This window comes from Cibotium barometz, chromosome 33 (assembly GCF_041138505.1).
Source record: "Cibotium barometz isolate CiBa-2024 chromosome 33, ASM4113850v1, whole genome shotgun sequence".
Taxonomy (NCBI): Eukaryota; Viridiplantae; Streptophyta; class Polypodiopsida; order Cyatheales; family Cibotiaceae; genus Cibotium; species Cibotium barometz.
This window is the reverse complement of record NC_141078.1, coordinates 35,546,719-35,570,414: the sequence shown is the minus strand read 5'-3', so window position 1 is coordinate 35,570,414 and position 23,696 is coordinate 35,546,719. Positions and strand designations below refer to the sequence as shown.

At 43.6% G+C, this 23,696-nt stretch overlaps 1 protein-coding gene across 1 annotated transcript in view; it reads right to left on the bottom strand.

The window, feature by feature from the left end:
• LOC147619518 (acetolactate synthase small subunit 2, chloroplastic-like) overlaps positions 1-19,280 on the bottom strand; it is a 59,577-nt gene extending 40,297 nt beyond the window's left edge. Inside the window, exons 1-8 of the mRNA XM_086773192.1 lie at positions 18,756-19,280; positions 18,421-18,634; positions 11,326-11,409; positions 11,059-11,127; positions 10,868-10,951; positions 10,605-10,760; positions 9,320-9,409; positions 7,933-8,037 (exon numbers count right to left, since the gene is read on the bottom strand). Coding sequence (XP_086629318.1) covers positions 7,933-8,037; positions 9,320-9,409; positions 10,605-10,760; positions 10,868-10,951; positions 11,059-11,127; positions 11,326-11,409; positions 18,421-18,634; positions 18,756-18,988 — 1,035 coding nt within the window. The 5' untranslated portion in view covers positions 18,989-19,280. The remainder of the gene's footprint in view (positions 1-7,932; positions 8,038-9,319; positions 9,410-10,604; positions 10,761-10,867; positions 10,952-11,058; positions 11,128-11,325; positions 11,410-18,420; positions 18,635-18,755) is intronic.
• Positions 19,281-23,696: the final 4,416 nt, after the last annotated feature.

Below are 23,696 nucleotides of genomic sequence, written 5' to 3'. Positions count from 1 at the left end.
TGAAGCGGTGCAAAAGGATCTGTTCTGGAACCATGGTCCTGTAGCATCCAATGCTTGTTCCCACTGTGCACCAAATTCCTCGAAATACGCATATGTGTGCTTGATGTCGTGTAGTCTCGTACCAATGAGGTGGAGTCTAGTGGTCTAAATCAAAGTCACTTGTCCTTTCATACTCAAAGCATCGGCCACTAGGTTCGTCCTTCCTAGAAGGTACTCGATCAAACCACCAAATTGCTGGAAGATCTGGATCCAACGATGCTGTCGGTCACTCCACTATGCACTTGGCATCATAGTCACCAGAAACGTTTCGGGGTTTTTGACGTTTCGGGGCAAAACGTTTCGGTCTTCGGCTAAGAAACGCCAAGGTTTCGGATTTTCTTCTATATAATTTTGCATTGCTAAAGTTCCAAAAAATAGGAACTTTTAACCTTGAGAAACCCAAAAAAAAAATTTTGAGAAACCAAAAAAATCAAGAGTTTCTGAAACGTTTCGGGGTTTCGAGGTTTCTCACTATGTGACTATGCTTGGCATTGTCTGAATCCTACGTAATGTGTCTGATGGTCAGTGCGAACCTCAAATTCACGGCCAAAAAGGAAATGTTTCCAATGTTTCAAGGCATGAATGACTGCTAGGAGTTCCCGATCGTAGACCGAGTAATTCTTTTCTCCGAGTAGTAACTTACAAGACATGTAAGCTACTAGATGGCCATTCTGTTGTAAAACACCTCCAATTGCAATGTTACTCGCATCAGTGATCACATGGAACAGCTCGTCCATGACACAAGCGCTAGACAAGGTGCTTCTGACAAAGCCACCTTGAGGTTCTTGAATGCCTCCAACACTCGTGGAGTCATTCGAATCCACTGCCTTCTAGTATTGACACCCTTTAGCAAATCGGTGAGATCCGTCGAGAGGTCAGAAAACTTATCTGTGTGGGTGGAGTATGCCTGGCATATACCCACAAAGGATCTGATGTCATAAGCGGTCTGTGGTACTTCCCAATTGACAATTCGGCCACCTTGGCTGGATCAAGTCAAATCCCTCGGAAATGATAATGTATCCAAGGTAGTAAACCTCGAACAAATAAAATTCCGACTTCTTCTCATTGACGTAGAGCTCGTTGCTTTCCAGCAACTTCAAGACTTTCTCCACATCAATGTCATGCTGCTCAACGGTAGCTGAAAATACTAGTATGTCGTCCAAAAATATGAACACACACTTTCCTATATTAAGTCCCTAAACACAGGCATCATCATGTGGTTGAATGTGGCTAGGGCATTCGTCAAGCCAAAAGGCATGACCACAAATTCATAGTGGGCCCATTCCGTATGAAAGGCTGTCTTGGGGATGTCCTCCTCAACAATCCTCACCTGGTGGTACCCACTCTTCAAGTCTAGTTTCGAGAAAACCTTGGCCCCAGATTGTAATCTATTCGAGGCATCAGAAACTTACTCTTGATAGTCAGCTTACTGAGTGCACAATAATCGACACACAATCGAGAAGAGCCATCCTCCTCCTTGACAAACAGGATCGGAGCTGCAAACGGCGACACACTGGGACGTATGAAGCCAGATTGCAACAGTTCTTGGAGTTGGCGGTCCAACTCCGATTCCATTGCCTTGGAAAGGCAGAATGAAAACTTGCTCGGGAAATCTGAGCCTGGGAGGAGGTCTATTATGTGGTCCTCCGGTCTAGACGGGGGAGCTCGGGAGGGAGATTGTCTCAAAGAAAAATCTTCTGGAACTTGTCATGGAGAACCTAGTACTTCTCGGAAGCCCTAGCCATGGTCTCGACAGTCTAGATATAAATCATCGCACATTGTGCGCCTTTCCTGATTCCTCTTTTAGCATGTAAATGGCTTATGAGAGGAAAGTTCGGGATTCCGCACTCACGCTTAATGGCCACTGCGGCTTTACACAAATTCCGATCAATCACGAAAGTGTGCTTGTCCCACTTGATATCTCGCTAGAACTTGTGAAACCACTGAATGCCCAAAAATATGTCTGCTCCTACAAGAGGGGCAACCATGAAATCACGCAAAAACTCTACACCTAACCTAGCACTCTAAGCTTCAAACTTGATGCTCGTTGTCATGGATGTGCTAAATCCCTCCACTTTCTTGTCCACCGAAGGCAAGACGAAACGGGCTCGCTGAGCGGCCTGTTCCGTTGACCACATCCTCCATACTACCCGCTGTTAAACAAGACAATGACTCTCTGGCCACCCTATGTAGCCAATGGTCTTTAGCAATTAGTTCCGCTCATACGCCTGGTCATGGGTACCCTTCTACTTATCTTCAAGCTCCCGGCTAATTATTGCTCCAACCGAAGCACTGGGATCCAAAGAACTAGGAGCAACCGCTGGGGTCTGTGTGGAAGCTAGGTTCACCACTAAAGCCGTGGAGACTGGGGTGGTTGTCTGTGGAGTGGTAGTCTTCTTAGGGCACTCCCTAGAAGTGTGTCCTTTTATATGACAAAAGAAGCACCTACTCTCCTTTTTGTACTGAATTTACCACGTCTTGCCTGCCTAAGCTTTCTGGTCTGGAGTAAGCTTGTGCGCATTGGTCAAGTTCTTGGAGCCAGAGGCTCCTGTGCTCTATCCTAGAGAAGACCCCGTCTGGTTCTGGCCTTTTCCCCCCCAAGGCGTTAGCCTTGGGAATAGCAGGCTAGAAAGTCTTGGGCTTTCCGCCATTGTGCTTCATTTCAGCACTCTGCGCAAGCGAGAGTGCATCTTCGAAGGTGGCTCGCCTAAAAATACACACCTCCCATTGGATTTGTGTGTCAAGGCCATAAAGAAATTTCCCTTTCTTGTCCTTGTCAAATAAGCCCAACTATAAACATAAATCTTATTGGCAAACTGCAAGACTGGTTGTTCGTTTTGACGCGCTTCCCTAAACTCGTCTTCAAGTCGTTAAAGTAATGGGACAGTAGAAACCGCCGCTTAAGGTCGAGAACAAACTCGTCCCAAACATTGTCGTAAAATGAGGGTCTGTAAGACCAGCGGAGCGTGCAGTGACAAACTCAACCATGTGTCCAAGAGATAAAGATAGAGAGAGAGAGGGGAGAGATAGAAGGGAATAGGGATCTTGCACAGTACATCACATTGAGCGGGGAACAGTCCCCGCCCCCTTTCAAGAACAATCCACGAGCACGCTGGCCAGGATATATACAATCAATGAATACAAAACAAACAGATATGCCAATGCAAGATATCCAAGTCGATGTCGAGGCATACGATCTCTATGCCAGGCACACCACGGGGATGACCCACAAGTATCTCTCACCGGGCTAGTACCAAATCTAATATCCAAATCCAATAAATCCAAATCCAAATCCGAGTCCATGTCCAAGTCCAAGTCCAAATCCAAGTTCAAATACAAATCCAAGTCTAAGTCCAGATCCAAGTCCAAACCCAAGTTCAGATCCAAATCCAAGTCTGGATTAAAATCCAAGTCCAAGTTTCATGTTCATGTCCAAGCTTCATGCCCAAGCTATATGTTCGAGTTCCACGTTTATGTCCAAGCTTCATGTTCCATGTCCAAGCTCTATGCCCAAGTTCTCCATGTCCAAGCTCTATGTCCAAGTCCAAGAAACACTCACTCATCCCATGAGTAATCTTAACAACTCCTATAGCCTTGTCCATAAGAAAACCATGGAAAAGCAATTTCTCGCAAGTAAACTGATATAAAACTTGTTTTAATGGTTTTTGGGCGATAAAAACCTCCAAAAAATAATTTTTAGGGTTTTTGGAGCATTTTTAGGGTTTTTGAAATTTTTGTCCATATAGCTCCGTACACACATCCGTATTTCCCATACAAGTCTAGGGCTAACCGTACATCTGAAAAGCAAGTTGGTGAAGGTGTTGATAGCAAAGAAGAAGCTCTCCATGATCATAATGATGCCCACACATACACTCCACGATCTCCTTCATGATGCTACAAGAGAGGTTCAAGCCTTTTTATACTTGAAGAGGGCTCTGCTTTTTGCCAAAAGCTTAACCAAGCTTTTGCTTTTGCCTTTTTCCCTTTGCTTTCCACTTTATAATAAAATATTACTCACTTTTGTCAAGGTACTTAAACTTTGCTTTTCTAACTTGAGGGCTTTGCTTTTTGGCCTTGGAGTTGCTTTTTGAGAAAGCGCCTTTCAGCTTTTTGGTCCAGCTCAATCTCCTCCACCAAGAAATTGTTAGAAGTCATCTCAAGAAATTGTTAGAAGTCATCTCCTGTCTATACATATACACCAGGGCCTCTGTTGTGGGTGTGCCCACCCGTATTAGGTGTTTTCTCATTTTTCCCCACTCTCCATATTTTCCCCCCATTTTTCCCTATTTTTACATGGCTTGGGTGGCTGCCCTATGATGGCAGGAGGACCCAGTTGCTGGCCGACTGCATCAGTATGCATGTGTTCACACTCTGGGAGCTAGCCAACTGGTTTGCACAAGTCGTGGACTTCTCAGATGCAGGCCGACACCTTTTCTGCTGGCCGACTGTTCACATATGCTAGTCGTCAGTTTTCTTGTCCTGTCGGCTGTCCTTGATGCAGGCCGACTGCATGTTTGGGGCCATATAAAATGGCCCCATTGTCCCCATGCCATTGTATCTTGTTTTCGGGATTTTCCTTGTGTATATAGAGCAGAGTTACACGCCTCTCTCTCTCTCTCTCTCTCTCTCTCTCTCTCTCTCTCTCTCTCTCCATTGCTGTATTTTTCTGCACTTGCTCTTGTGTTCTCAGATTTTGTCTTCATCTCCGCTGCATATTCTGACAAAAATGGCCTCACCTTTCAAATACCAACTAGCCAAGATCACTCTGTTAGTATCACTTTTTCTAATTGCGGCAAAATACGCTTCAAACTAATGCAACCAAGAAAACAAAGTTGTGGGGTCGAGTTTATCATTATACTTACTGAAGTTCATTTTCTCGAGAAAATGATTAGAGGAAGCCGCAGGTGTCATTGTTACATCCAGAGCCGCAAGGTGTCTTTCATGTTCCACCCGTCTCCTGGCATCGTCTTGTGCAGCAGCACGTGCTACTGCCGCACGATCTTCCATCTTTCAAATCTCCAATACACGCATCTCCACCTCGAAAAAAGAACTCGATTGCGGTCATGATCCTTCAAAAGGGTCATTTTGTAGATAATCTGGAATCTGGGAAACGGAAGGAGAGGGAGGAGGTGGAGAACGGGTGCACTCTTTCAGGGCCAAGATCTGCGCCTTCTGCTCTTCCAATTTGGTACCCTGTTCTGCGATCGCTCGCATCATCTGTTGGAGCATATCTGTTACACTTATGCCTGATGCCCTAGATGAACTGCCTGGTGCACTTTAGTCCCAAGGTTGTCGTTCTCCCTCTTTGTCGTAGCTCACCATAGCAGGAAAATGCACTTCCTTTCCAGAGCGCAATTTGACCATCCACTATGCATGTGGGAGACTTCCGGAGGCTTCCGGAGGCTGAAACCAACCATCCTTCAAGGGACAAGAGTCACACCGAAAGGGGGTGGTCCACCAAAGTCTAGAAACCAATCACACGAGCGAGAAAAAAAAAATGGGTTTTTCTGGCTGAATCTTCAAACTTGAAGAAGGCTCTAATACCAATGTAGCATGCGGAAGCTTCAGGGTCAAATCGGTAACTTCAATGCTCAGAATTCAGCATTCTTTCACGATGAACATAACACACAAAACTAAAAGTAGATGTGCAGAAAATAGAGAGAGAGAGAGAGAGAGAATGGACTCTATAGGGCCCCCACCACGAACGGTGTATTTGCTTTATTAGAATGATGCAAATCAGAAAATAAAGACTGAACCTTGACCTGTTTGGCTGAGGTAGAACTCTTGCCCTTGACCTTCAGCATTCACCCTTTGCATTAGCTTCTCCCTTGGCTATCCAGGCCATTGAGATGCTTCAGCACTTTGTGAAATATGAGATGGAATGACTCAAAACAAGGCTGGCCTTTTATACCCTCTCAGGTACCCAGTCGGCCAGCAGCATGAAGTCGGGTGGCATTAAATGCTCATGACCAGAAGAAAAATAGCAATTAAATGCTTAAAAAGGTTTCACACTTCTGTAAGTGGTCTGGCCACTCTGCGCATGGGCTATGGGCTGCTGGGCAGCCTGTGTGGGCTGTCCCACACCTGGCCGACAGCCCCTGTAGGGCGTGGGGCGAGTCGGTTGGCTGCCTACTGGCCATAGGACTGGCCAACAGCCACTTCCAGCCCAATACATGGCTGGTGGGCACAGCCGGGGCCCTCCTGGCCCCTTGGGGGTGGTTCTACACCTCCCCCATGCCCACATTAATGATCTTGGGGTAGCCCTATCATCTCTACATGCAAAACCTACATGCCTACACAGAGGTCTAGCATCCAATAGCAAACCAGATACACAGAACATCTAACATCATTCCAGAGGGAGACTCACAACACCCGGACTAGCACTGCTTCATGTGCAAGACAATGCACACCAAACCTCGGACACATAGAATAGAACCCTGGCTGACTCGTCCCGGTTTGGGCTCACATGGGACCAGTTTCCACTCCAGGTCCTACACCTTCTTGTTCAGATATGTCCACGTGGCATCCAAGTGCAGGATGCACGTGACATTAAAACACTTTTTACCCCCATTTATGTATGATATTTTTCCAGAACATTTAGTTAAGGTTCAAAACTTACGAAACATTTTTTAAACACGTTAACAAAACTCTTGGCAACTATGCCTCCAGCCTTGGTCTTAACCTCTTATATTGATCTTTTTGGAGAGGTAATCAACGACATGATTCACACTTGGGGATGGCAGCAGCCCCACACAGCTGGCAGCAAGAACTGTTTCATCCAGTCATGCAACTTAGGCCAGGTGGATAATCCAATGAATCAGCTATAATCACAATCTTAGCCTCTTTCAACTCTTTATATATCAAGGCACAGAATATGGGTTGATTCCTCTGCTAAATCCTAACTTAACTTGTGGCTGAGCTGATGCACGTTAGAGAAAGGCCATGGCACTAAGACAAAACAAGCCTGGATAAGCAAATCCTAAGCTAAGATCACACATTTGGGCGAATATTAGAATCCAAGCAAGCACCAGATGTATTTGGGTGGGGGGAGGGGGACCTTGCTACCCCTAGCTGAGACTTTGGTCATTACGAAGATTTTTGACCCAAAACGAAGCCAAATAGACATATAGCAGCCAAAAAAAGCATTAGTCTCCAGACTAACTTGTATGTTTGACAATCATGCAATTATATCAGCAGAGCTTCTGCATTGGCCCCACCTCAAGGCAAGGATGAGCACGAATGCTATTGGATCTACAATACCAGAAATTTGACTTGAGGGCATAACTAGACATAAAAGAGACATGTAGCATCAACCAAAGCACAGTATGATGATTGAGATTGATGAAAATGCTGATCAAGAACCAGAATACTCTCAGCAGCTGGCAGACAAAGTCCAAGTTGGGGAGAATAAGCACGCATTTCAAGAGAACACACAGGAATATTATGCAGCTATGGCCCTTTCAGGACTATTCAAAAGGGTATAAAACAAACCCGTAAAGCTTGCAGATCATTGAGATTTCATGCATGTATATGTACCATAGTGCCTAGACAGTTGTGTACGGGTCCCCTCTGCGCGTTGGTGTGAAGCAGTTAGCGGGTAAAGTCCCAGCTAGAGATCGCAGGTTTGACCCCCTTCGATCAGCAGTGGACATTTCAAGGAATAACAAGCTCTTGCCCAACTGAGTCAATGTAAACATAAATCTCTCTCAACAAAAAAAAAAAAGATAGCTGTGTATAGAACATACTGATTCTTACGCTATACAACCATGGAAGGTCCTCATCAGATTAAGGAGCATTTAACACGTTGCAATATGCTAAAAGAGGGGAAATATTCAAACACCCATGCATTTAAAAATCTACAAATAACAAGAACTTTGCAATTTATGTTTTGACCTGGATGTTGTAGCCTCGCCTTGCAAATACACCTGTCACTCTGTTCAACACACCCGGAGCGTCATTCACCAACATGGAGAGCGTGTGTGAACGAAAGCCACTAGGCTGAAACACAGAAATTCAAACCCAATGGTAAGATGGAGCTAGTAAAACGCACCTTTATAATGTTTTGAAAAGACTTTAATTATGCTCCGTCACCTCTTATAGCAAACTTGCATATCACAAAGTTTTCAGACATAGACAACAAAATGAATGCAAGATTTATTTCCTTTCAAAAAGAAAATGAGCAGCTGATGGCCAAAAATCTCATCTTAGATAATGTTGTGAGGCTTGCTTGAGAGGGGGGCATGATGAGAGTTATCAAAAGAGGATTTGGGATTTGCATGGGTATAGGGTAGCTTAGTTTGTGTCACAATTTGAGGCATTAGTCCCATTTTGGGGATAAAATAATGCATTTGTTCAGTTTGTGCTTTTGGTTTTCTAGCTTTAGGATTGTTAGGTACTGTCTCGTGTGCAGGTAGACCCTTCTCATCTACACCAACAGCATGTGCTCCTGTAAAATAAGACCTATGCCCAAACTGATTAAAAACAATTTATTTGTTATTCACAGTTGTTTAATAGCTTGATTGCTTAAGCACAATCCCAATATCACCTTATGAGAGCTTCCTTGAACCTTTTATCACCTCTTGCAAGCAAATTTTCATACAATCAGAACTCCTCAACCATGCAAGAGACAAAATCCTTCTCATTGCCCAGGCATCCATCCAATGCATTCTTTTCCAATGCAACAGGAATTGAACCCACCCCTAAAGAAGACATAGCCAAAGCAGAAGTAATCTGGAGGTAATGATAGGTTGCACATACGAATATTATAATGTCAAACAATTTGCATTTCTCTTATATTCTCAAAAGTCGGTTGGCATTTATGACGGGGGTAGACTTATGCCTATAGGTGGACCATGGACATGATAGTCGAAATTATAAATGGCTTTGGGGTTATTATAGGCTGGGATGCATCATCATGTGAAGTTTTCCCTAATGTTCGCATTGAGGATTACTTTGAGCCTGGCATCATCAATTTCAAATGGTAGCAGCATGAAGACCAAGCATTACCATCATTGAAGAGAGTTTTGTTACAGCTGCATGTATACCAAGCCCCAACAAAGATAAAAAGTAGCATATCTAAAAACAATATCAAAGCCAAACCATCTTCTCTTTCACATAGTAAGTTTTCTAGTTGATCTCACACATGATTTCAAACCAATACAACTGCCTCCAGTGTCAATGGGGTATATCAGAATTCTGTGTGTTTACAAAACATACATTGTTTTCACAAGTACAAAAGCTAAGCATGTCGTAGACAAGAAATTGAATAGATAGACCATACCTCCTCACCTTCCACCTGTCCCCAATCTGGATCTAGAACAGGATTACGCCATACTTCATCTTCGTTTGGTTCCACTGGATAAACATCACCCTGCAAGGATGAGCATACGATTAGCCCTCAGAAAGTTGCCAAGAATAGTGCGCAAATACAACAACCAGACACAAATGTAATAGCATTTCACATATTCGATAGTCAGCCTAGGCATGAGTACATGGCTTTTTCATGAGAGGCCTGTAAACCCAGTGCAATATATTGGATGACTACAAGGAGTTACACTTGCTAACTCTTCATAAAACAAGTGAAAAATGTAAATATTTTTCTTGTCCAGAACCTGGAGTAAAACATCAGTCAAACCATGGTCAAGGGCGGGTCCAGCAAAAAAAGATAAGCCCTAGCTTCCTTAGGCAATGCAACATGTCCAAGATAAAATAATATTTAGAAGCTACCATATGAGAATTTTTGATTCCGTACACATATAGCATGGATTTGGTGAAGGTCCGCACAAATATCTAAAGATGTTTCTAGAGTCATCTTTAAAGTTTCTATTGTGGGTAGTGTCTTTCCAGAGAAATTTTCAGGGGAAAAAAAAAAAGTTTTAGGCCAATCTTGGGGAAAATCTGAGTCTCTAAAAAAGACTCATCCACCTCCTTGTAAGACAACTTCTCTCATGTGCTGCAGCTTCTAATCTCATAAACGGTTGCCATCCTATTGGCATTTTTCTCTCCTTTGGCATCACATTTGAATGAATAATTAACCTGAAACAAAGCCCTATACAATTATGACCAGCCACAGAGTAGGCAGAGCCCAAAACAGTGGTTCGGAAAGCCAAAGGGTACTATTCAGGCAACCCTGATAGGCCAGCAAAAGATTTTTGAAGTCCTGGATGATCTATGAATCTTTGCTTTTTGCTCTATTCTTGAAAGGTGACTCCCACATCCTTCCATGATGAGTCATAGAGCAGCCTTTGGATGTTCCAAGGCAAGCCTTGAGATGGTATCAGAGCCTATCTATGCCATTAAGCCTTGTTAAATAAGTAGGGTTAATCCAGGGAGACCTTCTCCCTGAAGACGTCAGAGATGAAGTTGTAACAATTAAGAGAGGAAGTAGGATAGTTCAGGGATTCTTCTCACCAAAGGCATAAGAAAGGAAGTTGTAACAATTACATGTCATAAAGCCTTGCTGCATAAGCGGGGTGAGTTCAGGGAGGACTTCTCCGCAAAGGTGAACAAACATGAAGTAGAAAAACGGCTCTTGAAAAGGTCCTCTTTGAAACAGTTTTCCTCACCTTGGATGGAAATTCATAACTGAAGGATGAGGCTGGACCTCCTTCCACAGGCCACCTTTCACGCTGCACTCTTTCATATTCACCTTCGAAGGCTGTGTTTTCATTCATTCTACGTGATGGAAGACTTTGGCCCAATTTTTCCCTCTTCAAAGCAATCTATATAAACCATGCAAAGTTGATAGAATCAATTAAAGTTTAAACGTGCTTTTGACTTATCAATAAAAAATCATCAAGAAGTGGGATTGAAAACAGAAGAATCCTACCTTCCCAGTTCGGGCAATCTCTTTGATGCCAAATTTACTCATTGATCGCTGGACTGCAGCAATCTTTCCAGGGTCGCCAGTTACCTGCACCTCAGCACCACCTCACATGTCTCAAGGCTAAACATCATCACATATCATCCATACAAGGATATGTTGTGCTCAGATATTGAATTTGATTGCACGAACTCCACCTCAATGGTTAGTGAGTCCTCTGAAACATCAACAACTCCACCCCGAAATATGTCTACGAGCCCGAGGGCCTGCAAAGCCAAATCAGCAACATGGCAGAATGGGTACATCGCTGTTTAAAAATCCTTCAACCCATTTTTCAACCTGTTTGCCTAATCTCTCAGTGCACATACAAGGCTTCAGGTATGTACATGCATTTTTCTGAAGAATGTTCACAATGCAGCTTGACAATTTTCACAACAAAAATCTGAAGAGAGTAAGATGAAGACCTCAGTGCGCTGAGCAGTTGTCACACTCAACTTGATGAGCATAAGCTCTCGTTCCACTCGCTGCTCCTTCGACAAGTCCTCAACCTGAAACACTCTCCCCATAGACCAAAAGAAAAGCTGAAAAACTATTAAAAAATTCGATGATCCTACAGTCGTTCTATGAGCACATACTTTGAAGTGTCTATAGTCATAAAAAATCTTTGCTTCAGAGTGATGCAGGTTACTGTAGACTGAGAGCATAGAGGGCACCTTCATTTACACATTGGACTAGCTAGAAATGTGTCTCTGAACGTTCAGGCTGCAGTACTAAAGACATTCATCCCTAACACATCCCCTTTGGAGTATGTCATCTTTAGACTTTCACCCTAGCTTTTCGTAGCCCCAAGTGTCACAACACTGTAATTTTAGTGTCATTCGAAATGCTTATACCAGTCATTTCCCAACCGAGTCTGGTTAGAGCTGACCTGAGCGTAGATTAAACCCTGTTCTTATAGGATTTTCAACACTACAAAATCAATGTGGGCAGTGGGGCATACCATGTGAGCTGCAATTTTTAGATGGGTGAGGCCTGCAATAGACATCAGCATGGATAATGGTGGACTATGGGCCTCACCATAGCATCCGTGGTCTTCACACGCTCCCACCAAGAGGTGTCATCCACCTGTAACCTACACTCTTGGCCAGTGTTTGTACGGGACTCTTGCATGACGACAAACTCGTCACTAAGGAAAAGCCCCCTCAAAGCACCACTACAATCCTTCAACCGGCCCAACATGAGAAAGTTGTAGGCAAAACGGGTGTCGGAATATTTGAGGAGAGAGAGAGAGAGGACCTCTTGTTGAACTCATGCCGAAGTCTTTGGTGGTTGAGGACAAAGGAGACCATGGTGTTAGCCTCCTCAATGAGCGGTCTGATCCATGGCAATGCCCCGATGTCCTTGAGGAGGTTGTTTAGGCAATGAGCCATACAAAAGAACACCGTGACATGTCCATACATACCTTGGAGAATAGCTCCCGCCGCCCTATTGGAAGGCTCCCCATCCGCAACAAAGCCCACTATATGCTCGGGGGCCAACGATCTCCATGGTGGTAGCCCACTCCGCCGCAAGCACATCCGCGCTCTTCCCGGTGCCGGATGCATCATGAAATGAGATGAAGTACATCTCTCCGCAGGAATATGCAACCACACCGTGAATACTCCTCTTGCGGGAGTCACTCCATCCATCCACAATGAGGGAGACATCGTTCCTCTCCCACTGTCGCTTTGTGTTGCCGGCGGCCGGCCGCTTGCTCTACAATGCGCTTCTCCTTCTCGAGCAATGTAGTGCGCAAGCTCTTGGATGAGGGGTGTCACGATTGTGACGTGGTTATATATCAGATTCTCTCTTCATTGCTGATTACTGTTGCAGATGCAAAGAGTTACCAGCCAAAGGGAACCCCTACCCTCGACTGGTTGCGACTCTTCGTCAAAGGATGTACCTCTTCATCGAATAGCCACATCTCTTCGACGAATGGTTGTATCCCTTAGTGAATGGTTGTGCCTCTACATCGACTGGACACATCCCTTAGCCTAAAAGTTGTACCCTTTCGTCTAAGGTCATGTCCTTTCATCAAAGGACATGCCTCTTCAAATGTGTCTCTTCATCTCCTATATAAGAGACCTATTGTACTCAGTTTAATAACAACAAGTCAATTCAATCTTGTCTCAAGTGTTCTCCTGAAGGTTCTTGTTCTAAGTTAATTGCTTAAGTAGTAATTAGTACACAATATGCAGGATTAACAACATAATCCTCACAGTGGTATCAGAGCAAATTTTTTCCTACCCGTGGGTTGTGAAGCCCTCACCCTCTCCGCGGCACTCCCTCATCCACCTCTCCTCTCGGTGTTGTATGGAAGAAGCAGAGCGATGGCGGACTTGGCGTGAATCTTTGCTTGTCGTAATGTAAACAAGTACACAAGGTCTCACACCCATATACACGTGTTGTGTGTATAGCAGAGAGGGACCCCCTGCCGTATTTCCGGAATGCCCTCCCTCCCTGCTGCCGGTGGCGTTCGCAACATGGCAGGAACTGCCCCCTTCGCTGCTGACTATGGAGCCCCCCTCTCTTCGCCTTGGTTGCTGCCAACCGGCGCTCTTGTTTGCTGAGCGTGGCTGCCTACTATATGCTGAGCGTGGCGAAGTGTCACCTCCTACTTTGTGTGCTACTGGTTCAACACTGTTCGCAGCACGTTCAACACTGTTCGCAGCAACCCATTCAGCGATCAGCCTTCGAAGCGTCACCTCCACGCGGCGATTCAGCTTTCGAAGCGTCACCTCCACCCGGCGACGGCCTTCGAAGCGTCACCTTTAAAAAAAATAAAAAACGTAACGCTTCAGATTAATACCAAAAGCCTCATTACTTTAAGGCTTATACACTTAAGCCTTTTAATCCACGTGGCTTTCACCAGCCACGTGAGCAGTCGGGCGCCAGCACCCAACGGCCGCCAGCGCCACCCGCCGCCAGCTACCAGCGCAAGGAAACCAGCCGACCAGCGATTATTAAAAAAAACAAAACAAAGGACTACCCCATGGCCAGCGATCAGCACAATCTTTTAAAAAAAAAGAAAAACCAATGGGCGTGCGCTAATGTGAACCGGCACCCCCCCTTTCCGTTGGCGATTCGGCAACCCCAGGATGCAGCCCTCTTCATGTACGCCTCTCTTGTCTCCGGCAATGGCTTTCTTGGCATGCATTTTGACTACCTTTCACACTTCTCCGGCTACCTTGTCTATTTCCAAGGTTTCTTTGACGCATATGCTCGTGGTAGCACATGTTCCATTGAATGGTTCTTACTAGCGCAATCAAAATGAAGGCATTTCAACTACTCCTGAAGCCTTCGCTGGCTACTTTTTCGTCACACTTGATCCATGGTGAGCCAAAGCCTCCTCAAGCTCCCGGCAAGCAACTTCTCGGCGTACAACACCCACAACAAGTTTCTTGTCCTCAGCACGGTTCTGTAGAGACCACTAGACATGAACTACCTTCGTTCGAGCCTCTGCATGCTCGTCGCAAACATTCTCAACATTACAACAGTTATGAGAAAGATCCATCTTTGAATCACTATCAGCAGAAGCCAAAGCAGCAATATGAAGCTTTCAGAAGATCTCCCCTTGAAGAGTCATCAATCTCTTCGAAGTGGGCTCACATAGTGGCACATATTTCCGACCCTAGTCGAGTACTCGGTCGTGAATGCCGCAACGCTGGACAAGTTCCCCCTTGCGAGCCATGCCATGCTCCTCCTACTCTGGAAGCCTTAATACCCGCTGATAAAGCTGACGATTCAAGAGGTTCTGGTTCATGTGTGGCATCCCAAATGCACACAACTTCTTTGGCTGTGGTCCAGGCAAAAACAAAAGCCTTGTCACCGCTCCTGCAGAATGAAGTCTTTGTCTCTTACACAATAACCGATGCAATTGCAATGGTGAATGATGATTCTTCAAAAATGAAGACTCCAGTCCTTACCTTCAGTGGTGCAAATGAATCTTTGGACATAACTTGTCCCGAGAACAACTTTCTAAGCAAAGAAAAGCATATGGAAGATATTTCTTCTTCATCTACGACAACACTTCAAGACTTTTGTGTTCCAGAAAAATCAGTGGAATCCCTTTCAGACATCCAACAGGTGGTTGTCACCTCTCAGCCGGAAAGCGTGGTGACACAATCAGATAATTTACCAATAGTTTCACTTGAAGCAGATAAAGATTCAATCTTTTCTTGGACAAAGCTCGAAGTTACCAATGATGTTAACAAAAGAGTTCCAGATATGATTCTCATACTTTCGGTAAAGATGAGACAAGTTGCAGATGCAGTTAATATTCAGTTTGGTATGTGCAAGATTGTTATGGTCAACAATAATGCCATGACATGGGATCTAGCAGCTAGAGCTTTGGATGCAGAAGCAATTCAATCATTTCCCTTCTTCCAGAGTCTCAACAACTACCCCTGGATTTTATTTTAAATGGGAGGGAATGTCACGATTGTGACGTGGTTATATATCAGATTCTCTCTTCATTGCTGATTACTGTTGCAGATGCAAAGAGTTACCAGCCAAAGGGAACCCCTACCCTCGACTGGTTGCGACTCTTCGTCAAAGGATGTACCTCTTCATCGAATAGCCACATCTCTTCGACGAATGGTTGTATCCCTTAGTGAATGGTTGTGCCTCTACATCGACTGGACACATCCCTTAGCCTAAAAGTTGTACCCTTTCGTCTAAGGTCATGTCCTTTCATCAAAGGACATGCCTCTTCAAATGTGTCTCTTCATCTCCTATATAAGAGACCTATTGTACTCAGTTTAATAACAACAAGTCAATTCAATCTTGTCTCAAGTGTTCTCCTGAAGGTTCTTGTTCTAAGTTAATTGCTTAAGTAGTAATTAGTACACAATATGCAGGATTAACAACATAATCCTCACAAGGGGGACGTATAGGTTGAGCCATACTCCCCAATCTTCTTAACCATGACCTTGAAGTATTCCGACCTATTTAAGAAAGTAATTTACTAATGATAAGGGAACTAGGATGATGAAAACATGAATGATGAATTAGCAATGATCAATTGCACTTATCTAGCCGCTTGAAAGGCAATGTGGTCGTGGAAGAAGAAGCGGGCCATCGACATATCCACCTCCTCGTTCAACTTGGGGTTCCAATTCTCCCCAAGTGTAGATTGTCGCCGTGGGCCACGTAATGGTTGAGAGGCCGTGGAGATGGAGGGTGCCGGCATCGTGGATGGAGTAACATTCCGACTCGATGGTGAAGGTGATGGCGAGCATGATCCCGATCCACCACATGACTCCATTGTAGAGGCTTGAGTTCCTCTCCCCATCGTCGCGGGATCCACGGCCACTCGTGGTGTCCTTGCCCCTTCGACCGCCTCGTAGACGCTAAGCTTGTCAAGAAGTTCCCGTTTCTTCTCGGGCGTGACATTCGTGCAAAACCTCACCTCATGCCCACTCTCATGCAAGAGGTAGGCTCGCACTTTGTCGGCACCACCCGTTCACCGGTACGGGCAAAGCTTGCATGCCCATGGCCGAGAACCGCCTCCATGAGCGGATGGATTGTAGTTAACCTCCTCCCACCATGTCCATCCCGTTGTCCTTCTACGGAAAGCCCCGGCATGTGAGGAGGATGCCATGGTTGAAGATGGCTTGACTCTTGAGCCTTGAACAATGAGAGAGAGAGAGAGAGAGAGAGAGAGAGAGAGAGAGAGGCCTAGAGGCTTGGAAGTTGGAAGACTCAAGAGGCTTGAGGGAGAGGTGAGAGAGAGAGAGAGAGAGTCTAGATAGTAGAGAGTAGGGCCTTGTGTGAGAGGCTTGGAACTTGGAAGTTGGAAGCTAGAAGAAGCTTGAAAGTTGAGGGAGAGAGACTAGAGAGAGTAGATACACTCAAGTCTCATAGAGTGTGGCTTGAGGCTTGAAAGTTGAGAGAGAGAGTTGATTGAACTTTGAAGCCTTGAAGCCTTGAAAGTTGAAGGGGTGTGTGTGTGCTGTAGCCTTGTAGAGGCTTGTTCTTATATAGATATTAGATAGGCAAGAGAGAGAGGCAAGCCTCAAGGGCAAGAGAGAGAGAGAGAGAGAGAGAGAGAGAGGCAAGGGCCAAGGCCCAAGCCTCAAGGCCCCAAACCTAAAGGCCAAGGCAAGAGAGAGGCAAGGGCCAAGGCCCAAGCCATCCCCAAACGGCCAAGCCAACAACCATAAACGGCTAGAAACGGCCAAGCGTCCCCAAACAACTAGAAACGGCCAAAAAAACGGGCAAAAAAACTAGCGGACTGCGCGCAACAGCTCCGTGCCGTCCCCCCATAGTGTTGTCCCCGTTCCTGAAGGCGTCTCCGTCCCCGTCCCTTGTGAGTAACGCTTCCAAGGGGACGTCCGTCCGTCCCCTGCCGTCCCCGTCGCTGGTCCATCCCGTTTCGGCATCCCTCCGTTCCAAGCCCTCGCCCTTCCGTCCCTTGTGACTATGGGCTACAAAGGTTGCTTGGCGAGATTGGGTTTCCACAGAAGGAACCCACGGTCATCCAGTGAAATAAACAGAGCTGTATTGCTATTGCTCGGAACCCGGTTTTCCATGCCCAGACAAAGCACATAGAGATACAATATCACTTTGTTCGTGAGAAGATTTTGGTTGGTGACATCTTGCTTGTTTATTGTTCAACGGAGGACAATGCGACAAACCTCTTCACGAAGTCTCTACCTCAGGCGCTCCTCCGGCAGCACTCCAGCTCACTAGGGTTGGTTCCACATCCAGGAGCTGAGAGGGGGTGTTAGTAGTCATCTCCTGTCTGTACATTACACACTAGGGCCGCTTTTGTGGGTGTGCCCGCCCATTAGGTGTTTCTCCATTTTTTCCCTATTTTTCCTTGTATTTTCCCCTTTTATTTTTGGTTGTGGGGCAGTAGTATGCTGTCGGCTGTTTTCAGATCTGACCGACTGATATGTGTGCTGGCCGACTGTATTGTTCTGGCCGACTAGCCTTTTTTGGCAGTCGTGGACTTACAGGTGCTGTAGGCTGCTTTTAGGCTGGCCCAAACCTTTTTGTATCGGATCTATTGTGTATAACAGAGTTTATACAGCTCCTCTCTCCCTCTCTCATCTGCGTTTTGCTCTCTACAGCAGTTGTCTCTCATTTCCGCTGTGCATTCTGACAGTGAGATGGTCACAGAACTGTACTCAGATGACCAAAAAAAATATCACAAGGATAACAGATCTTGATCGCATGCACAACTACTTCGAGATCAAAGTCCGGCGTGTGCTAGACAGTGTCTTCAGAATATCTCAGCAAAAATATGCAGTGACGTACCAAAAGCGATCAGTATGACTGAGTACAAGCTAGTTGGAGACGTCAATTTGAAGCTGTCCATCAGTCAATTCTCTACTGGTAAATGAAACATTGTGTCCACTCATTGATGTTCTCAAGCATCTTTCAGACACAAGACTGGACATCAGTTTCCATCCAGGGGAAGAGGGAACGGGCACAGGGGGCAACAAGATAGTAAAGGTAATGGGTAAGCTTAGAATAGGATAATAAATAAATGTAGTGTTAAGAGAAAGGTATACCTGCATGACATTCACAAGTTTGTAGAGCTGCTTCATCACTTGCTGGAGTGCACGGTCGGTACCAGAAACCACAATGGTGAAGAGGGCTTTGTCTTTGTTGAGCCCAACAGCCAGGGACTCTATGTTGTAACCCCTTCTTGCAAACACTCCAGCAATGCGATTGATCATCCCACTCTCATCGCCCACAAACACAGAAATGGTGTAGCGCTTGACTCTGCAAAAAACACCCCCAAAAAAAAACAGTAAAAATTTACCATGCCCAAATTGAATTCAAAAGAATATGAAAAATCAAACGTACCTGGATAGGATAAGTATTTATCTTTTCTGAGACTTACTTGGATGGGGATCTGATGGGCAGGGAATCAGGGACTTTATTGAGCGAAGGGAGAGCTTCTTCTGCAAGTGCAGAGCGGGTAGTGAGGGCTCTGTTTGAAAAAATGGTCCTTTTGGCGGTGCAGAAGAAGGCATTTTCTTTGACAACAGATATGGGGGAAGAAGAAGAGAAAGAATAGCAAGGGCTTTGCTGCCGTTGTATGGATATGGAGGGTGTGAAGATGTTGGCCGCCATAGCTTATAATACTAGCACAATCCTGTAATTCAAAGTTCCCCACACAAAATATTCCTGAAGGGTTTATCCACCTGAAGGTCTATCCCCCCTATGCTTAAATTTAGCCTTTTATCAAATTGCTAGAAGATTGTATTCAAGGGTACTTAAAATGGATTAATCGACCATTAAATTGTGCCCAAATTGCATTTGCACGAGTAAATTTACTAGTGTTAGTATGACTAAAATGATGAACAGTAATAATATTTCAAGGGTTTATCAAATTGAAACTAGAAGTAGAGTCCTTGAACCACTCAAACTCTCTACAAGACTTGTTCAATTTAAAGACTTTACACAAAGGGATTCATGCCAAGTGAAGTGACCTTTGACCCTCCCTACATATCAAACATTTGCTTTAAAGGTTTTAGTCTCCAAAACAAATACATAATGGTTTAATTAAATGATTATCAAATTCTATAACGTTAAAGGACTTCAAAAATAATATTCAAATGGTCTAAGGAATTAAGCATATATATTAAATCTTGCTTGAAGATTTAATCATGTGTCTACAATATATTTTGGTTTGATGAAGTGACTACAAACAATGATTATATTGTTGTTTTGATTAAATGCCTTCACTAATTTTGAAGGTGCTTCTAAAAAATAATCGGCATGGTTTATAAAGTAGCTTTAACAACCATCTACTATTAATTAAAGGATAAAGATATGAAAACGTTACATGAAAATAATGTTGAAGGTTTTTTAAATTCAAAGTGTCAAAAAAAGCACTTAACAACAAACAAACAATTATTGTTGTTTGAAAGATCTATCAAATTGAACATATTCAAAATCCTTTACGAAGCTTGGCATGATAGGAAGCCATCAATGGCTCGTATGCGTGTATTTGGATGCTTGGCTTATGCTCTTGTACTAGTGCAACACCGCACAAAGCTTGATGATAAGGCAGTGAAATGCATTTTTCTGGGCTACAATTCTGAGAGAAAAGGGTATCATCTCTACCATCTTGCCTCACAGCTGATTATGGTCAGTGAAGATGTGGTCTTTTGTGGAGAATTCATCCCAGCCCTTGCTTGAGTGCAAAAAAAAAACCCACATGTAGGCTCACAGGATCTCTTTGATACTCTTCTTCCTTTGTATAGTACACACTCACCAAGTGCTGGACATTTGGACACTCAGCCTATTATGGCTAGAAAATCAACCCATAATAACAGCTGAAAATCAGCAACTAGACATGCTTGATATTGAGCCCATTGGTTAAGCAGATGTTATTAATGCATTGGCAGAGGAAAGAACAATAATGCATGAAGCTAAGCAGTACCTCCTTGGCTATTACATACCTTACGGAACAACCATGTTGAGACTTCTTTGGCTAGGGAGAACACGTACTAGTTCTCACCATGCATCTGGGCACATGGTTTCATAAGCACCTTGTGCAATGAAGAGGAGCCTGTTTCCTTTGAGGAAGCATAAGAAGATGGTCATTAGATACATGCTATGCAGGATAAGTATGACTCCATACTCAAGAATGACACATGGTATTTGTTAGATTTGCCTCATGGCAAAAATGCCATTGGTACGAAGTTGGTGTACAAAGAAAGGCATATGGTAGCATTGATCGTCGCTAGTTAATGCTTGTTGCCAAAGGTTATGCCCAAAAGAAAGGTATCGATTATGATGAGACCTTTACATCCACATCTGCCTTAATGAAAATCAGATTTTGGCTTTCAAAGTTAAATTACGTTCATCATTTGAGATGTCAAATTTAAGTTAATTACATTTCTATTTAGGCATTCAGTTCATATAGTGTGATGATGGGATTATCCTGAAAGTATTTTTCAGAGAATGCTTCAAAGGTTTAGTCACCAAAATTGTAAGTCTATGTTTACACTAGTTAAGATAGGTACTAATTAGAGAGCATTTTAAATTGATCAGGCATATATCAGCACAAGTTGTTGGTTGCTTGATTAATTTATGCAACATGAGGCCAGACATTTTGTTTGGGGTCTCTTAGTTGAGACGGTTAATGCATAGCCTAAGGCTCCATGCATTGGCAAGTTGTCAAGCCGATTTTTAGCTACCTATAGGGCACTCAACACCTTGGATTGTTCTATCTGATTCACTGTTGCATGCCTTTATATTGGATTGGGGTTGATGCTACAACACTAGGGTGCTCATTAGTGGTTTTTGCTTACGTCTTGGTGATTCGTGTATGTCATGGCTCAATAAGTAACCAGCAGTGGCCACCTTGAGCTATGAAGCTAAGTACAAGGCACCTTTTTACAACCACCGTTGAGTGTGTTTGGCATATGGCTGATTTAAGTTGTGGGGGCAACTATCATTCACTACCATTTTCATGACAATTAGAGCACATTGGTAGCTATGAGGAACCTAGTGTTTCATGCTCACACATTTAGGTGCATTATCATTATGTCAGGGAAAGACTCTCTACCGGATCAACTTGGTCTATGTGCCTGGCACACATGACAACTTGATAGATTTGTTCACAAAGGCATTTCATCATGAAAAGTTCAAAGATTTTTGCAAAGATTTAGGCTTGTTACCTTCCAAGGATTGATTAGACATACATGTACATGTTCACATCATCCCTCCAAAGGGGTTTGTAGACATCTATGCCATGGGGCAGTGGTGTGTGAACACTCTCTAGGACCTGCCATGGCTTTTTTTCCCCTCCATAAGAGGTGGTTTTTCCCCCAAGCACTTGTGCATGTGAATCAGCACTTATTTCACTTATAGGGTTTACATATTATGTATACTTTGTACACCATATATTCATTAAGTTGTGTGCCTCTTGTTGTACTCTCATGACTATGGCTTACTATGTGTGTATGTGTGTGGCTTCTTGTACTTGGCTACGCCTTCTACTACAACATCCACACCTCAAGATGTTTTTTTTTTCGCTACTTTTCTTGGAAAATTTGGAATGCTCTTGTGAAAGCTATATGGTACCTATAACAATTTTGGGAGGGCTTGTATTTTCATGTGCATAAGGTTCCTCACCTCAAGGTGGTCTTTTTGTGAGTAAAATTCTTCATAAGATTCCTCACTTCAAGGTGGTCTTTTTATGAGTAAAACCCAGAGCTACAACCACAACTCATTAAGGTATTGGATCACTAGCGTCCCTAGAACAACAGTACTTTCACACTTCCAACAATTTGAGACTAAGACCTCTTCTCTTTCATTCAATAGCCAAGCCACCAATCATCTAGTACATTGCACCTTTTTAGAGCCACCAATCTTCTAGTACATTGCACCTTTTTAGGTAGTTGATCTCCCATCTTTAGAGTGGAGCAATTGGGGAGACTCTAAATTATGATGTTGTCTCGTGCCATCTAAATCAAGCACTCCATCCCACATCACATTACTCTATCCAAATGTAAATCTTTCCCTCTCAATATGAATGTTTCAATTTGGCTAATCACATAATTACACATATTAGCTAAAATCAAGCACTCCATCCCACATCACATTACTCTATCCAAATGAAAAGCTTTCCATCTCCATAATAATGTTTCATTTTGGCTAATCACATAATTACACATATTAGCTAAAATGTTGCATTTTAGCTAATAGCATATTTACACATAGAACACACCATAGGAGATACGATAGAGGATTACAAAGGCTGCCCCCCCATGACTAATCTTATTCTTCTCTATGTAGATTTCTTCTCAAGGAATGGAGGACTCAGTGTTACACCATGAATAGCAATGCATAAGTTCTCCTTACTCTACCATCTTTTCAATATACAAGAATAAATACACTTGTGTTAAGGGCATAAATGGATAAGAGTCTATGGAGATGACCTTTGACACCATTATACCAATAGAACACATGCTTCCAATTAGCCCTCCTTCCATCAAGGATGAGCTTACACACAATACACTTCTTCATGTTAATAGAGGATAAATTTTATGTAGGTACCCAAATACCTAGGAAATCACATGGCTCATGCAACCCTAAGCTTTAAGGCAACTCTAAGCCTTATCCGGCTAACTCTAAAAACAAGCCATGAGGTAGGGTTGAAATAAGAGCAAAAAAAGCTTTGAGAATGCAAAGTATAACATTCACATGAGGTGGAGAGAAAGCAACATGTCATATTCATTGTCCAACATACTATTAGATATGAGGATGCTTTCGTTGCTTATTTAAGCGAGGATTTGGCCCCTTGCATATTAAGATCATTGAATATACTAACCACAAATGTGTGGCAACCTTTTTCACGAGCTTTTCACACACACACACATGGAGAGAGAGAGAGAGAGAGAGAGAGAGAGAGAGAGAGAGAGAGAGAGAGAGAGAGAGAATAGTGCATTTACACACTTGCTAAGAGATGAACACTATATGACAATCCTTAGCTCTTTCTTTCCACGGTTAGCGCATTGCTAGATTTCACTAACTCTCAAAATTGCCATGTTATAGCCACTTTAGCACCATAAGGGACTTGTCTCTTGGATGCTCACACTTGTAGAAAGATTAAGGAGATATAGATTACTTTATGTTATGGAGGGTGATACATATAGTATAGAGGAGCCCAAAATATAGAGCCCACCAAGGCACACATTTCATAAATATAAAGGATATTTTGAGTTTTTAAAATGTTTATACTCTCTTATGCATATAGCATATATTTTTTATGCTCTCTTTTCTATGCATAAGGTATTCTTTCTATTCATAGAGTTTACATGTGTAT